Here is a 17,065-nt window from a genome sequence, read left to right as displayed (position 1 = left end):
CTCACAGTTTAGGAGAGAGAGACAGACATGAATAATACTGTGAGCATGAGCAGAAGCATGTGCAGTGCTGGATAAAAGCCATCTCATGTGTGATCCTGAAGGCTCGAACAGAACTGATCTTCGCCAGCACTAATAATACTATGACCCAAATGCATTGGTGCTCTGAGGCTGCTTGGAGATGCTTATTAAACAGGGCGATTATTCAGGTCGCCGTCACAACTCATAGGAAAGCCTTTCTGTGAATGAAGAGGCACAATTCTCCCGGGGCGCTTCTGCTGGGTATGGATTAAATTGCTCTTAGGTGATTCAGCTCCTGCACTCTGCCGCCTCCTGCCAGTGAGCCTGCCTCTGGGACAGTGACAAGGGCTGCTGTACGGATCAGGGAGGGTGTGTGGCCACTTTCTGTTGTCCAAAAACTAAGCATACATTTTATCATTTATTTCCCAAGATTATAGTATTAATAAAAGTAGGATTCTTGTCCGAGTTGCTTAAAAATAACCTTTATTCCTTTTGTTAAGTGAAAAATGCACTGTTGAGATTGGGTTGTTGCTTGTTTGAAAAACATACCTTTAGAAACCATGATTGGAGCCCAGCTGTGTGTGTGATTTGTGTGGGGAGCAGTGTTGTGTGGACTTACCTCTCCTAGGAATGAATAGTTAAACTTGGAGCAACAGTGTGTCAAAAACAAAGGACACTTAGCCCGCAGTGACTGTTGTGTTATTTGCATTATGGGAGAATGATAGTGTAATTGGTTTCTTCAGGTAAAAAGTAAAGAATAAAAACCTAATTAGAAACGGTATTAGCCTGGGTATTGATTTGGGGTATGGAAGGGGAGAATAGAAGCAGGATAGTATAGAGATAATAAGTTTTCCTCTTCTGTCTTTGGCACCTGGCACATGGAATTGCTAGATCATATGGTAGTTCTATTTTTAACTTTGAGGAACCACCATACTGTTTTCTGCAGCAACTGTACCAGTTTTCATTTACAGCGACAGTACACAGGGGTTCCAACTTCTACCTACACATCCTTGCCAATACTTGGTGGGGTTTTTTCTTTCTTGTTTTGTTTATTGTTTTGACAGTAGTTATTCTGATGGGTGTGAAGTGGTACCTTGTGGTTTTGATTTGCATTTCCCTAATGATCAACGCTGAGCATCTTCACTTATGCTTATCTTCACATTTGTATATCTTCCCGGGAGAAATGCCTCTTCAAGTCCTTTGCCCATTTTTAAAATGGGTTATTTTGTTGCTGTTGAGTTTTAGGAGATCTTTATTATTCTAGATATTAATCCCTTACCCTATATGTGATTTGCTGATATTTTCTCCCATTCTGTGGGTTGCTTTTTTTACTCTCTTAATAATGTCTTTTTTTTTTTAACCCTCACCCAAGGAGTAAGGATATTTTTTCTATTGATTTTTTTCAAAAATACGTTTTTATTGATTTCAGAGAGAGGAAGGGAGAGGGAGAGAAAGATAGAAACATCAATGATAAGAGAGAATCACCAATCAGCTGCCTTTTGCACGCCCCACACTGGGGATCTAGCCCACAACCCCCGGCCTTTGCCCTGACCAGGAATCGAACTGTGACCTTCTGGTTTATATGTCAATGCTCAACCACTGAGCCATACCAGCTGGGCTCCAATTAATTTTTAGAGAGAGTAGAAGGGAGGGGGAGGGGAGAGAGAGAGAGATAGATAGATGATAGATAGATAGATAGATAGATAGATAGATAGATAGATAGATAGAGAAGAGCAACATATCAATTGGTAGCCTCCCCCTCACTCCCTGAACTGGGGTGGGAATCAAACCTGCAATCCAGGTATGTGCCCTTGACCCAGAATCAAACATGCGGCCATCCAGGGTGCACAGGCCAACGCTCTAACCACTGAGCCACTGGCCAGGGCAATAATGGCTTTTAATGCACAAAATTTTTTTAAATTTTCATGAAGTCATATTTGTCTATTTTTTTCTTTTGCTACATGGGCCTTTGGTGTCATAACCCCCAAAATTTTTGCCAAATCTATTTTCATGAAGCTTTTGTCCTGTTTTCTTCTAAGAGTTTTATTGTTTTGTGTCTTACATTTAGGTATTTGATCCATTTTGAGTTAATTTTTGTATGTGGTTTTAGGGAAGGGTCCAACTTCAGTCTTTTGCATGTGGATATCCACTTTTCCCAGCATCATTTGTTGAAAACACACTGTCCTTTCCCCCATTGAATGATCTTGACACCCTTGTCAGAAATCATTTGGCATTGTCTTTGAGGGTTTATTTTTGGACTCTGTTCCCTGTCTGCCAGTGCCGCACTGTTATTACTGTAGTTCTGTAGAAAGTTTTAAAATGAAGTATGAGTCCTCTTCTTTTGTTCTTTTTCAGTATTATTTTGGCTATTCATGGTCTCTTGAGATTTAGTACAAATTTTAGGATAAAGTTTTCTATTTCTGCACACACAAAAAGTCTTTGGGATTTTGATGGGGATGGCAGATCACTTTAGGTAGTTTAATAATATTAAGTCTTCTAATCCGTGCACGTGGAATGTGTGTTTTTATCATCAAGTGTGTCGGATTTTGTCGTCTGCTTTTTCTGCATCGATTGGGCATGATGATGCGGTTACTGTCTTCACACATTGATGTGACTTCAGTAACATACGAAGCCTCTGCTCCCTCACAGCTCCGACCTCTGTGGTTGTTGACGCCACACAATTGCATTTTTATACATTTATGCCCCAAAACATAAACTAATAATTGAAAGTGCACTAACTGGATTAGTCTCTTACATCATGTAGAAAACAAAAAACTAGTTACAGACTGCTGTTACAGTAATACTTGCTTCTATAATTGCCCGTGTATTTGCCTTTGTTAAGATCTTTATTTCTCCATGCGGTGTTGATAGACTTCTAGTGTCCTTTTATTTCACCGGGCGGGATTCCCTTGAGCATTGCTTGCTGGGTAGGTCTAGTGATCACAAACTCCCTCAGCTTTTGTTTATTTGGAAATATCTTAATCTCTCCCTCACACTTAAAGGACAGTTTTTGCCAGATAAAGGATTCTTGGTAGATTGGGGGTGGGGGGTGGGGGTGGGGGAGGGAATTGCACTTTGAATATATTGATGGACTGTTTGCTGGCCTCCGAAGTTTCTGATGAAAGAGCTGCAGAAAATCTTACCAAGGACCACTTATGACAATTCACTTCTGTCAGGATTCTCTCTTTTTTGGCTTTTTCAAGTTGGATTATATGTCTTAGTGTGGATCTTTTTTAATTCATCTTATTTGGAGTCTTTGAGCTTCTTGGATGTTTTTATAGTCATTCATGTAAGGTTTTCTATCTCTTTTATTAATGTACTTAGTTCACACACTGTTTTTGTTTGTTTGTTTTTTACTTTCCCCACATCTTTTGTTATTTCTTTGAGCATCTTTAAGGCAGTTCTTTTAAAGTCTTTGTCTAGTGTATCTGCCATTAGGTCTTTTTTAGGGACAGTTTCTGTCGATTTCTTTGAATAGGCCATAGCCATGCATTCCTGTTTTTTTTTTGAATGCCTGTGAGTGTTTGCTGAACACTGGACATTTGAATGTCTCTAATAATGAGGTAACTCTGGAAACCAGGGTTTGCTTTTTGTGGTTGTTGTTGCAGGTTGTCTCTGTGCCTAGGATCAGCCTGAGGTGTAAACTTAAGATCTTCTCAGGTCTTTCCTGAGCCCTTCCCTTGGTATGCAAAGTCACTTTCTAATTTCCTCCGTGTATGTAGTTGTTCTTGAAGGTCATAGTCTTTAATGTCTGGCTCCCAAAAGTGGAGAAAGCAAAAAATGAAGGGGGTAGGGAATAGTCACTGTTTTAGAGGGAGCAACAACAATAGTGGCCTGCCTCTTTATCCACCCCTGTGGCCAGGAGCAGCAGCCAGAGACGAGGTTCCCCAATAGTGAAGGACAGGGTTCTTTTTGCTCACCCTGGCTCCCAGGTTGTGTGCAAGCTGCTACTGTGCTAAGAACGGAAATTGACCAAGTCTTCCCCTAGAAGTTGCAACCCCTGAACAGACTAGAGTTTCAAAATAGTTAATCAGTTTCTGCCAGTGCGGTTGGTGTCTAGGTGAGGAGACAGCTACCTACTCTGCCATCTTCCCATAATCCCAAAATTTGTATTTCTAACAAATTCCCAGGTGGTGCTGATGCTGCTGGTCCAAGGACCATCCTTTGAGAATGACTGAACTAAACTCTCAGGTTCTGTCTTTAGGCTCTGATATACCATGCAGGGTCTTTCTTCTCTGGGTGCAGTGTAGTAAGTTAATTATACTTTTTAATTGCAATAAGCAACAAGCTTTTTATTGATGTAAATGAGATTCCTTTCTTTATGAAAAAGATGGGACCCGTGGTCTGTGGGCTATTCCAGGTTAGGGAGCTTTGGACGCCCTGCAGGGGACTGAGGGGCATGTGCGGAGGTGGGAAGGAAATGACATTGTTCAGATAAGAGCTCGATCACCTCCCTTTCCTGTCTGTAGCCTCAGGTGATGACAAGATCTGCTCTCCAGGCTGCTTTTAGTAGGTGGTCTGTGTGGGAACATCTAGTGTGTGTGTCTGGCACATGGTCATCTTAGGTCACATTTCCTGAGCACTTTGACTGCAAGTTGCAAAATTAAATTAAAAGGTAATTTTTTTTAAATGCCTTTTCCCTAACAAGTCTGGAGATGGGGTGGTCCTGGGGTTGGTTCATTTAGTGTCAAAGAATCCAGGTTCCCTCCATCTTGTCACGCTGCCCTCAATGGGTTGAGCTTTGTATTTAGAGCTGTCCCCTCAGGAGGAAACTTTCCCACGAGCTCCTTTCCCTGCAGACTTGCCTACCGGAAATGCTTGCCACACCCATTCCTACATGGCCACCGCTATTTGAGAGTCACCGCTAGGGTGGGCAGGGCCTGGAGCACAAGTCCTCTTCGGGCTCCGTCGGTCAGAAGGGGTAGGGCAGGACTGGCAGTGGGCAGGCCACCAACAAATCAGCCACACTCCCTCCCCCGGTTGACGGTGGGTCCTTTTGTTCTGAAGGGGCCCCTGACACCGCCAAAAGGAGATGAAGTCTAGGGCTGTCCAAAGTGCTGCCAGCTGTCCTTGGTTTACTCCAGGCCAAGTCGTCTTCTATTTCTTAGCAAGGGCGAGAGGCCATGTGCACCCAGAAGGATGTTTGCTTCCGAGAGGAAGTGAGGCTCTGGAAGGACTTGTCTTATAGCCTTATTCCTGCCCCTTTGTCTCTGGAGGAGTCCAGGGCTCAGCCCAGACCAGCTGTGACGGGGAGCAGGTTACTTCCCCTTCTGGTGCTTCAGGCACCGCATCTGTAGCCTGAGGGGGTTCCAGGGTAGTTATGAAAACTGGATGAGTTGGTCCACATCAGTCGTGTATGGCGCCTGGTGTATGGTGAACGCTCAGGCTGGGCTGCGTCAGTGTGAGTTTACCTTCAGCGTCAGCTTTGGGGGAGCTTTCTCCAGCTCCCTGTTGACCTTACTGCTGCAGGCTGCGGGCCACACCGCCCCCTGGAGGCTGCCTTCCAGGCCTGCCTTTGCCTGGGAAGAAGAAGCCGGGCTGCCCTTTAGTCACTTTCCTGGGGAGGATATGGGTGTGTGGGGAGCCTTTCTTTTCCGCAAGTGTAACTGCTTAGGGCAGCGGTTCTCAACCTGTGGGTCGCGACCCCTTTGGGGGTCGAACAACCATTTCACAGGGGTCGCCTAAGACCATCGGAAAACACATATATAATTACATATTGTTTTTGTGATTAATCACTATGCTTTAATTATGTTCAATTTGTAACAATGAAATTGGGGGTCACCACAACATGAGGAACTGTATTAAAGGGTTGCGGCATTAGGAAGGTTGAGAACCACTGGCTTACGGTCACTTTTATTCTATTTTTCCTAGAATCAGGAACAAGTGCCGTATCTTCCAGGTAGCCTTACCTGGGTGTGCCCTGGCCACCAGAAGCCTGCGTCCTTCCTCAGGGGGCTGATGTGGTTGACTTTTATAGCTATGATTATTGATGATGGGACACATTCCTTGTGCCGACAAGAGTGAGAGCTCGCTGTAGCCACTTCAGAGGGATGATCGAGAAGTGCCCCACTTTAAGAAAACCTGACCATATAAGGAGGAGATCTCAATTACAGAATAATGTCTCACTCGGCCAGAAATTCATGGCCGGTTTCCTAGTGCATTTAAAATAGGATTTGTGTGTAAAAATATCGTTTGCTCACAGGAGCCCATATTTTCTGAAAAGGGAAATATACTTGTATTGGGCATTTGGGATAAGTAGAATAAAAATAAAATCTTAAAAATATAAGAATTGGAAACCAAATTCCACTTTTAATTCTAAAAGGTTTATATATAACTCTACTATCTTACCCTCTCCATCTACCCAGACGTTCACAGCAGAAATAACACACAAGAGCTGCACACAGTTCAAGAGAGCATGTGGCTGGGTGGACTGCGGGGTCCCAGAGGCCGGCCGCATGCCACCCTCGCCACTCTGTGGTTCTTACTGCTGGGTCTCCTCCAGGTGTGGGCAGTGAGTGGCAGTTAGAAACGGGCTGCTCATCCTGCCACCACAGACTCCCGTCACCTCAGGGACACGTGCTGTCTGGCCGGTGGGGTCTGGGGGCAGCCTGGGGAGGAGGGCTGAGTCTGCGGTGCTGACATGTCTGACTCCTTCCCTTTCAGAAATGCTCCCACTGCCAGGAGGCAGGCGCCACCTTGGGCTGCTACAACAAAGGCTGCTCCTTCCGCTACCATTACCCGTGTGCCATTGACGCAGGTAAGATGGGCCTCCAGCGCGTCCGCAGGGTGGGGCGCACGCTTTCTCTGCCCTCTTTCCCTTTGTTGTCGTTCTTTGTCTTTTTTGACCCTGTTCTGTTAGTAAATTCTAAAGGAAATGCAGTGAGGAGAATAAAAAGGAGTGAAATGGGATAATTTTTTTAAAAAGCAGTTTTATTTGTATAATTCACCTAAGTGTGCAATTCAGTGGTTTTTAGTATATTCACAGATATGCAACCATCACCACAATTTTAGTACATTCGTCACCTCAAAAAGCAGCCCTGCATCCTTTAGCCAGCAACTCCCGCCCTGAGCAACGACTGATCTGCTTTCTGTCTCCATGGACGCACCTGTTCTGGACATTTCATATCAGTGGGATCAGACAGATATGTGGTCTTTGTGTCTGGCTTCTTTTATTTAGTATAATGTTTTTCAGGTTCACCCATGTTGTAGCATGTATCAGTACTTCATTTTTATTGCCAAATAATATTTTATTATAAGGAGATATATTTCTATTTACTTACCATTCATCATTTGATGCACATTTAGGTTGTTTCCACCTTTTTATTATTACAAATAATGCTGCTGTGAACATTCACATACAGGTCTCCGTGCAGACTTAATGTTTTGTTCTCTGGGGCGTAAACCTAGGAGTGGAATTACTGGATAAATAGTAACTCTATGTTTAACCTTTTGAGGACCTGCCAGACTGTTTTTCAAAATGGCCTCACCATTTTACATTCCCTCCAGCAGTATGTGAGGGTTCTAGTTTCTCCATGTCCTCATCAACACTTGTTAAATTTTTTTAAGAATAGTTTATTGATTTTGAGAGAGAGAGAGAGAAACATCAATGAGAGAGAAACATCAATCTTCTGCCTCCTGCATGCCCCCTACTGAGGATCAAGCCCAAAACTCAGGCATGTGCTCTGATCAGGAATTGAACCGGTGACCTCCTAGTGTACGGGACAATGCCCAACTGAGCCACCCCGACCAGGGCTTGTTTGTCTTCTTATTATGGCCATCCCAGTGAATTTGAAGCGGTAGCTCATTGTGATTTTGACTTGCATTTCCCTGGTGACTAATGATGTTAAGCGTCTTTGGTGAAGTCCAATTTATCTATTTTTTCTTTTGTTACTTGTTGCTTTTTCTTATATCTAAGAAACCATTGCATAATCCAGAATCAAAGATGTATGCCTATGTCTTGTCCTGCAAGTTTTATAAGCTTAGCCCTTACACGGGTCCTTGATCCAGCTTGAGTTAATTTGTATACATGGTATGAAGCAAGAGTCCAGTTCAGCTTTTTGCACATGGATTCCAGTTACCCCAGCATCATTTGTAGAAGAGACTAATCTTTCCTCATTCAGTGATCTTGGCACCTTGGTTGCAAACCAATTGACCAGCCTGGCTGGCATGGCTCAGTTGTTGAGTGTCGGCCTATGAACCAGGAAGTCACAGTTCCATTCCCGATCGGGGCACATGCCTGGGTTGTGGGCTTGATTTCCCCAGTGTGGGGCATGCAGGAGGAAGCCGATCAATGATTCTCTCTCATCATTAATATTCCTCTCTCTCTCTCTCTCTCTCTCTCTCTCTCCCTTTGTCTCTGAAATCAATACAAATATATTTAAAAAGAAACAAAGAAAGCCAGTTGATCATACAAATATGTGCTTATTTCTGGACTCCTCCAGTACACCCTGTCTTGATTACTGTAGCTTCGTAATACATTTTGAAAATGGGAAGTGTGAGCCCTCTAATTTTGTTCCTTTTATTTAAGATTGTTTTGGCTATTCTGGGTCCTTTGCTGTTCCATATGAATTTTAAGATCAACTTGTAGATTTCTGTAAAAAATAGCCATTGAAACTTTTATAGGACTTGCATTAATCTGCAGATCAATAAGGGAGTATTTCCATCTTAACAATAGTTTGTCTTCCAACCCATCATCATGGATGTCTTTCCATTTTATTTCAGTTTTTAATTTCTTCTAACGATGTGTTGTAGTTTTCAGAGTATGTTTTTCATTCTTAGGTTAAATTTATTCTTAAGTATTTTTTAAATTTTTGGTGGCATTGTAATTGGACTTTTAAATTTCAGATTTTTCATTGTGAGTATATAGAAATACAACTGATTTTGTTATATTGATCTTATATCCTGCATCTTTGCTCAGCTCATTGATTTAAAGTTTTTAGTTACATATCATCTGCAACAAGTTTTATTTCTTCCTTTCTAATCAGATGCCTCCTTTTCTTGCCTGATTGCCCTGCCTAGCACTTCTAGTGTAATGTTGGATACAAGTGGCAAAGCTGACGTCCTTGTGTTGTCTCTGACCCACTAACTAGTGTGGTAGCTGGGGGCTTTTATAGATGTTCTTGGGCAGCTAAGGAAGCTCCCTGTGTTCCTAGTTGTGGAGTGTTTACCATGAAAGGGTTCCAGGTCCACTGAGATGAGAGCAGTGTTGGCCGTGTGATGACTGAAGGAAGAAAAACCTTTTGTCCAAGAAGTGCCGTCCAGTGTCAACGCAGAAAGAAGGCTTGAGTTCTGAATCAGCGTCAGCAGTCTGGGGGAATCCTTTCTCCTCTAAACCCGTGTCTCCTCAGTGGGTGTTTTCACCAGTTACTTTGTGAGCATGAGCCCTTCACCTTCACCCAGCTGGCCCTCATCCAGTGCTTGCAGGTCAGGGAGGGAGAGAAAATGGAGAGACGAGCAGTGCAGCAAGCGGCTGGTGCCTGTTACCTCTCGAGTCTCCTGGGTTCTGAGGGGAACGTGGCTTCCATGGGAGCAGCTGTGTCTCTCAGAGGCGGGTCTGGTGTGGATTTGGCAGGGAGAGGGTGGAGGCGTGGCTGACTGGGTGACGGAGGCTGCGGCAGCTGCCCAAGGTCACCGTGTCTTGGGCATTTCTGGGTCTTTTGATGACTCGAGTCACAGTGTCCCAGAGGCCTGTGCCGCCCTGGGAGGCAGGTACTTGTGTTTGTCCCTCTGGGTCTGCAGGAATTCTCTTGTGTATGAAGGACTTTTGCATCCCAGAAAGGCAGTCACCAATTGACCTTCTTGCCAATTATAATGATAGTAAGTCCCATGTCTCATGGAGTGAGGAAACGTTGGCCATTTTCGCCTCTGCCTTGCTGCCCACCTCCCAACCCTTTCAGAGCTGCTGGTGTCTCGGGGAAACTTTGATTACTGGGGACATCTCTGTAGAAACAGCTCTGTGGCTCCTGCAGCTCCCACGCGCATGCACATTTGTGACATCATGGTTAGCTGTTTGGTGTGGTTTGTTATGTCACAGGCACCAGATTTGGCTCCAGGTGGGAAACGCAGTAATGAGAACATGAGTGCTGGTAATGCACTGAGCCACAACAATTAAGACCAAAGGGAAAGCGCTGTGCTGGCTCAGGAGCGATTCTGCTGTGCACAGAGAATCTTGCCTGGAGGGACTTCTCACCTCCGACCCTCACAGTTCACTCTCTGAGCCGCCTTCACTGCTCTCTGTTGCAGACTCAGACCTTGCAGGCAGGGTTCAGCCCTGGGTGGGTCATTAGAATGACTAGTGTCTGGTCCCTCCCTGGCTCCTGCCTGTTATTCCCCTCACTGAGGCAGTGTAGGCTGGCGGTCCCAGCCTGGATTCTGTCAAGATAAAGTGCTAACTGTGCCTCTGAGGTCAGTTGTAGATGAGCTGGAGACAGGGTGGGGCCTGGCAGATCAGAGCGTATTCATTAGACCTCGCTCCTTGAGCCCCCCATCCTCAGCCTGGGTTCTGTCCAGGTGCGTGTGGGTATCCACATGGCTTGTAGGAGGAGCGCCACAGTCCGCTCTGCATTTAAGCTCCAAGAGAGAGTGAGCTCACCCTTCTGGGCCGTTGAGATTTGTGTGTCTGGAAGCCAGCTGGTTGACCAGACAACCTTGTGAGTCTTTTCCAGCTCGAGTGATGCTCAGCAAGCCTCTCTGCTTCCCTGGAAGTGCTGACAGGCCCTCCGCCCAGTCAGTGTAGGACTTTGCCAGGGGCCTCAAGGAAACAAGTTGAGAGACCGGCTGGCCAGCCGCGGGGCCAGGCGCCTGTTCAGAGACCTCGGAAGAACTTTACTGCCCTTCTTACTGCCCTTGGCTCCTCCTTGAGCAGGGACGGGTCCCCGTGCCCTTCCGGGCGTCAGCTCTCCAGCAGGATCTTGACCTTCCTGGCGGCCGGCGGGTGTGAGGACAGACAGAGCAGAGCGTCTGTCCGCTGGCTTCCGGATTGGGAGGCCTTGCCAGAGGCGGACACTGCCTCTGACAGGTGTGTTAGGGGACTTCTGTTTCCACGGATCCCTGGTGTTGGCTCCAAGCTGCTTACTGTGTGCTTCTATTGTTTTATTTCTTTTCTACTTTTTAACTTAAAGGGAACATGTTTCCTAACTGTAGCCGTATTTTACTAATGGTCCGTGCCAGCTGTTCACGGCTGCAAGGGGAACGGAGGCACCTCATCCTTTCTGAAAGCCGCTGTGGCCTAAGGTGGCTGCCCCACGCGGGCTCGGCTGTTTCTCCTTGGCCAGCGCCCAGGTAAGGAGAGAGCCTCTGAGTGCCAGTCTACCCCTTGCTGCTCGGAAGCGCGCTCTCTGGCAGGTTGCGCAGCGGGAGCCTGGTCACGCCATGTACTTGTGGGTTCTGAATGAACGCACTTCATTTACTGCTTGCTCCGTGCTTGCGGGGGAGGGGCGCAGACTTACTGAGTTCTGGCCCCGGGGTTTGCCTCATAGATACACCAGGACTCAGAAAGCAGTAGGGATGGTGCAGGCCGAAGCCAAATTATGAAAGGGCCTTTTTTATTTGTGTAGAATAAGAGGACCTCAAATTTTTTCATTTATATGTTTCCTTGCTTTTTTACCTTTTACTTGCAATCTGTGGGTACTCAGGCTGCTAATCCGGACCTCCGTTTAAGCCTGAGTTAAATTGTAAATTTAACAAGGCTAAGTACCGTGGCTGCCTCCCGCCACGGTGCCTGGGAGCAATCTGAGACTGTGCGATCAATATTTATTAGCATTCTGCCACCACATCTTGCACCAGTGACCTGGCTGTCGGTCTCCGGGAGCTGGGTGTGCAGCGTGGACTCATTAATGAGATTTCCTCGCCCACGCCTCGCACTGCCCTGGCGCGGAGAGCTCTACTCACCTGCAGGCTGTCATCGGGGATGCTGTCACCGTGTTAGAAGTTGGAATGAATCATTTTCCTCCGAGGATTAATATCCCTCACGGGGTTTCTCACCTCTGAAGCGTTTAGCGTGGATTAGGCAGCTCGTGTGGGGGCTTTTCCCTGTCTCCGTGGGCTGTGGGGTGAAGGGGGCAGCGGCTCTCAGGCCTGGCCTCCTTCCTGTCTCGGACGTGAGGCTCGGCCGGGGAAACGGTGCTGTAGACGCAGTGTTTCCTCCCAGAGCCTTGGCTGGGCCCTGCGGGTGGGCTTAGCCTGGAATCGGGAGGGTTAAAAACAACATTTATTAGAGGTTGTTTCTGATTATTAAAACAATATAATATGATGGAAATACGGAAAAAATTAAATCGCTTATAATTTTACTTACCAAAAAAGTACCACTGTTATAATGCGGTAGATTTCCTTTGTCCTTTTGTAATGTATATAAATATTTTGATAAAATTAGGATTGTACTCACACATTTATATATCCTGGGTTTTCAAGCGATTTTACATCATGAGTATTTCTCATATACGTTAACTATTTTGACATGTTAATTTTTAAGTGATACTTCATGTTGAGGTACCATATTTACTTGGGGTGTCTCTAATGTTTTCCTATTGGAAATCGTAGCGTGGGGACCTCTTATCGCCACGTCCGACCCTGTCAGTCCGGCCTGTCAGTCACCTGTGCCACTCGCCAGCCCCAGTTGACTGTCCCCTCTGTCTTGCAGATTGTTTGCTACATGAGGAGAACTTCTCGGTGAGGTGCCCCAAGCACAAGGTGAGTCCCAGCCCCCAGTGCCCGCTCCTGGCAGGGTGGTGGGGCTCCTCCTGAAATGCCTGCAGACGTGGCAGGACGCAGCCTGCCTGCGCCTGGCCCTGGCGGACCTGCGGTGTGGGGTCGGTGCCGTGTGGAGAAGTGTGTTGGAGAGAATCTTGTTTGTTACAAGAAATTAGAAAATCAAACTCAATGAAACTACTGATTCCCACGTTAGTCTAGTGGAGCCCCAGTTCACAGGTCGCGTGAGGTGAGGTGGTTGCAGGCCTTGATACATAAGCAGAGGCGTTTTCCCAGCCAGGGAAACCGCTGCCTCCGGGATGTGGGGGACACTCAGCGTCTCCCAGGTTTTACTTCAGCAGAAGCAACCGGGGTCCGCAGTTGGCAGTTGCTGCTGCTCCCTGTTTCCCACTTGGCTCAAGAGGTGTCTCTGGGCCTTGGCTGGTGTGGCTCACTGGACAGAGCGTTGGCCTGCAGACTGAAGGGTCCCGGGTTCGATTCCAGTCAAGGGCACATACCTCGGTGGCAGCCTCCTGGCCCTGGTGGGGCATGCGGGAGGCAACCAGTCGATGTCTCTCTCTCACATCAGTGTTTCTCTGTCTCTCCCTCTCCCTTCCACTGTCTAAAATTCAATGGAAAAAGTATCCTTGGTGGGGTTTAAAAATAATAATTATAAAGTTTTGGTTTTTTTTTTTTAAAAAGAGGTATCTCCGGGTCCCCTCTTCTAGGACAAGATGGAAGACAGGACGCTGGTCTGTCTGAGAGGGCGCGCGTGCATGTGTGTGTGTGTGTGTGTGTGTGTGTGTGTGTGCGCGCGCGCGTAGAGGAGGTGAGGACAGGAGGCTAAGCCAGGGCAGCTTGAAGTGGGAGACACCACCTGGCAGCTTCTGCAGCGCCTGCCGCTCTCCTCTGGCCAAGCTCACACTGACCCCTGGTGGTCACCGGCCTTCAGTGTCCAAAGAGGGCCAGAAAGTACTAGAAAGAGGTTACCCTTGACAGGTCTGCCCTCAGAACGCTCCTGAAGGTGCCCACTGAGGCTTGTCTTTTGAATTATTTCCAGAGATGGACCGTAGGATCTACAGTAGTCTAGTTTTACTTAATCTACATGTTTTTGTTTTTAAACTTCCTTTTTTTAATGGGCACGTTTTGCCTCAGAACACCCTGCTGAGTGCTCCTGTTCGTCACTCAATACTGACTCTACTTTTTCTTTCCTTTCCATGTGCTGTTCCTTTCCTCCCTCTGCCACCCTGACCCCACGCTCCTCCCTGTCCCTCCTGCCTGTGACCTCGGCTTTGCCCGCGCCAGCCTCCCCTCCCATGCCCTCTCCCCGCCTTGCAGAACAAGACAGCGAAAGGCAGCCTCAGCACAGAGCAGTCGGAGCGGGGGTGAGGGGGGCATGTGTCGTGGGAATGGAAAGTACAGCAAGCACAGGTGAGTCGGGCGCCGCCCCTGCCACTCCCGGTGGGTGGCGGCCTCTGCCCTGCTCCTCGGCCAGGCTGCAGCACGGTGATCGGTGATCGGTGATCGGAAACTGCCAGCTCCAGGTGGAGAAAGTGTTTGCCATGTGCTGCTTAGGTGTTGGAGTGACTGTTCTGAAATCAGGCCTGGCGTGTGCTTCCGGGGGCAGAGGCAGCAGCCTCGGGTGGGACAGGTCAGCCTCGGGTGGGGGTGGGGCAGGTCAGCCTCGGGTGGGGCAGGTCAGCCTCTGGTGGGGCAGGTCAGCCTCGGGTGGGGCAGGTCAGCCTCGGGTGGGGCAGGTCAGCCTCGGGTGGGGGTGGGGCAGGACAGCCTCGGGTGGGGGTGGGGCAGGTCAGCCTCGGGTGGGGCAGGACAGCCTCGGGTGGGGCGAGGCCCTCCTCCTGGCTCAGCAAAGCTTCTAGCCAGACGTCATTATCTGTGAAGCTTACGGTGGGTTTTCCTTTGGAAAACAAAAAATTCCCCAAGTTTTGTTATTTGAAGTCTTTTTCCTGGTACTATGAAGGACTGATTTTTACAAAGGGAAGGAAAATCCCCTCAAAGATTTAGTAGACTTCAGCATTGATGTAGTTTTACCCTGGAAATCTCAGGAGGTTGGGTTGTGCTCTGTGAGCGTGTCTGCGGGCTGTGGTCAGGGCTGGCGGCCGAGTCTGCGAGCAGATCACCAGGCTCGCGGTCCTGGAAGCGGCAGGTCCCCGGGGCGGGAGGAACAGACGGGAAAGAGAAGAAGGGAAACCACAACATCACTGGGGCACTCGCCAGGCAGGACGGGGTGAGGCCGTTGTCTGAGACGTTCCTAGCGGGACTCCTCTCCCAAAAGGGGAGGCCCTGTCTTTACTCCGGGGTCTGAGACCCGAGCAGGGGTGCTGGGCTGGCCCCTTGGGGTGGTCCCTTCGCTGCTTACAGCGGCTCTGCCTTCGTCTGGACCACCTAACAGTGACCTGGGGAAACGGACTTCAGTGCGGAGTGTGGCGGGCTCATGCCCCGGGGGGCGGGGGCGGACAGGACAGGAAGCTGTCGAGCGAGTGGACCCGTGGTCGTCATCAGTAGCGGCCACTGGCCACCGTCCTTTCCCGCTGGGCAGCCCTCGGCTCTTCCAGGAGTTTCTGTCGGCCCTTCGAGTCCCTGCGCTTGATGGGGTCGCTGTGCCTGGGCGGCTCTGCCACCATCCCGTGCTCCCCTCCAGCCAGGCAGGCAGCGCCGCCTTCGCTCGGGACCACGGTGGCCGTTCCTGGGGGGGCCCTGGGAGACCGGCTGCATTTGCCGTTTGGGCCGATTGTTTTAGCCGTGGGATCCCACTTCGTGTGTAAGAAAAAGGGGAAGTCGGGGTGCTGGCCTCTTCTTGGGAGTTGTTCTGTTCACCATGTCTTTCCACTCCATCTACTCCTGGCCCTGCCAGCTGACAACCCGCCCCACCGGAGGGGCGGGGGGCGGGGGGGAGGGGCGGCAGGAGCCTGGTTCATCCCTGAGGTTGGCACCACTGTGCCTGTCTGCACAAAAGAAACCAGCGGCCCCTCAGCGCGGCCCTTTCCAGTCTGTGGAGGTTAAATGGCCTCTCCGAGGGAAAGGATGGACATACTGCGTCCTTCCAGTCCACCTAAGACGTTTATCTTCATCTACTGTCCCCACGAGGCAGGACCCTGTCCTGGTGTCTGAGGTCTCAGTCACCCTCCTCCAGGCCTGGGGTGCCCGCTGTCACCCTGTGCGGATTGTGCGGGAGCCACACCCTGAGGCGCGTTCATCTGGGGCCCGCGCTGGCTATCCGGCCGGGCAGAGGGCCAGTGGGTGTGCATGTGGGCCCGCTGCCTGCTGCTTCAGTTTCTTCCATAAAGAGAACCGCCTTTGGGGGGTTCCGGTAAGAAATAAAACGCGCCCAGCACAGCCTGCGTGCGGCGAGGCCTCGGCATGGGCGGGGCCAAGGCTGCAGTTGGGGCTCTGCCTGCACTACCCCGTCCATCAAAATCCCGGGTCTGGGGGTGCAAGTCCTAGTCCCCCACCACTCCCCACAGCATGTGTGTGACCTGCCACTTGTCCCTTGCCAGGCCAGCCATGCCAGAGAGGAAGCATCCTTGGGCAGCCGTCCAGTGGCCACCTCCTGCCCATTTCTTAATGTGTGGTGCGCTTCTGGCAGCAAGGCCCCTGTCCCTATCTTCCATCTTGTCATGTAGTAAACAAGGAGGCCCCCTCCGCCCCCCAGCCAGGCCCCATCCGGTGGTTGGGAAGCAGGAACTCCATCACCACTGCTTTGTCCTGGGTGCGAGGGGGTGCCCCCTGCACACGCAGCCTCTGTGGTTGGCATGTCACACAGCCCGTGTGTGAGCGTGGATCCCGACCTAGAGTCCGCTTCCTTGGGCCGGCCCAGCGAGTCCTGGGATTCCATTTCCAGAGGAGAGCCCGACTGTCCACCCCCACCCACCCTGCTTCCCGCACAGACCCGCCCACAGGAGCCACGCGCCTTTAGCCCACGCCCTCCCTTCTGCCCTTCTCGCTGCAGAGGCCTCGTCACACCTAGACTCCCACCCCCTCCGCCCGCTCCTCCGGGGCTGCGCCTCCTGTTAGTTCCCGGCCAGGAGGGCTCTGCCTCCGACCTCATTGACCGGCTCCCACTGGGCCTCCCTTCTCTGTCTCCACCTCCTCCCTCTCTGCAGCCATCAGCATCACTCATCTCCACTAGTCCTGGCCGTGAGGAGGGGACCGGTCTGTGTTTGCCTGGAGCGGGCATGTGAGGGCGTCGTGGTTAAAGGAGGCGTGCCCCCCAGAGAAGGTGTTCACTCACCTGACTGTACCCCCTGTTGGTACAGATGCAGAATGAGATCCCTCCCCCGCCCGGCTGGGCCTGCAGGTCTGTGTGAGCAGAGAGTGCCCGGCCAGGCTGGGTGCAGGGCAC

The 17,065-nt window shown here is 49.6% G+C and overlaps 1 protein-coding gene across 4 annotated transcripts in view; it reads left to right on the top strand.

Annotated features, from left to right (window-relative positions):
- The window catches only part of TCF20 (transcription factor 20), a 160,314-nt gene that overhangs the window by 141,277 nt on the left and 1,972 nt on the right, over positions 1–17,065 (top strand). For 3 of the 4 annotated variants that reach the window (XM_036297294.1, XM_036297297.1, XM_036297295.1), the window contains 3 exons: positions 6,682–6,775; positions 12,656–12,705; positions 14,008–14,133. In XM_036297294.1, the coding sequence (XP_036153187.1) occupies positions 6,682–6,775; positions 12,656–12,705; positions 14,008–14,091 (228 nt within the window). In that variant the 3' untranslated portion in view covers positions 14,092–14,133. The remainder of the gene's footprint in view (positions 1–6,681; positions 6,776–12,655; positions 12,706–14,007; positions 14,134–17,065) is intronic. The other variant, XM_036297296.1, reaches the window with a different exon arrangement.

Source organism: Myotis myotis, unplaced genomic scaffold (genome assembly GCF_014108235.1).
Source record: "Myotis myotis isolate mMyoMyo1 unplaced genomic scaffold, mMyoMyo1.p scaffold_m19_p_3, whole genome shotgun sequence".
NCBI classification, from domain to species: domain Eukaryota; kingdom Metazoa; phylum Chordata; class Mammalia; order Chiroptera; family Vespertilionidae; genus Myotis; species Myotis myotis.
Note: the sequence above shows the minus strand (reverse complement) of the source record. Positions and strands in the feature narration are given on the sequence as shown.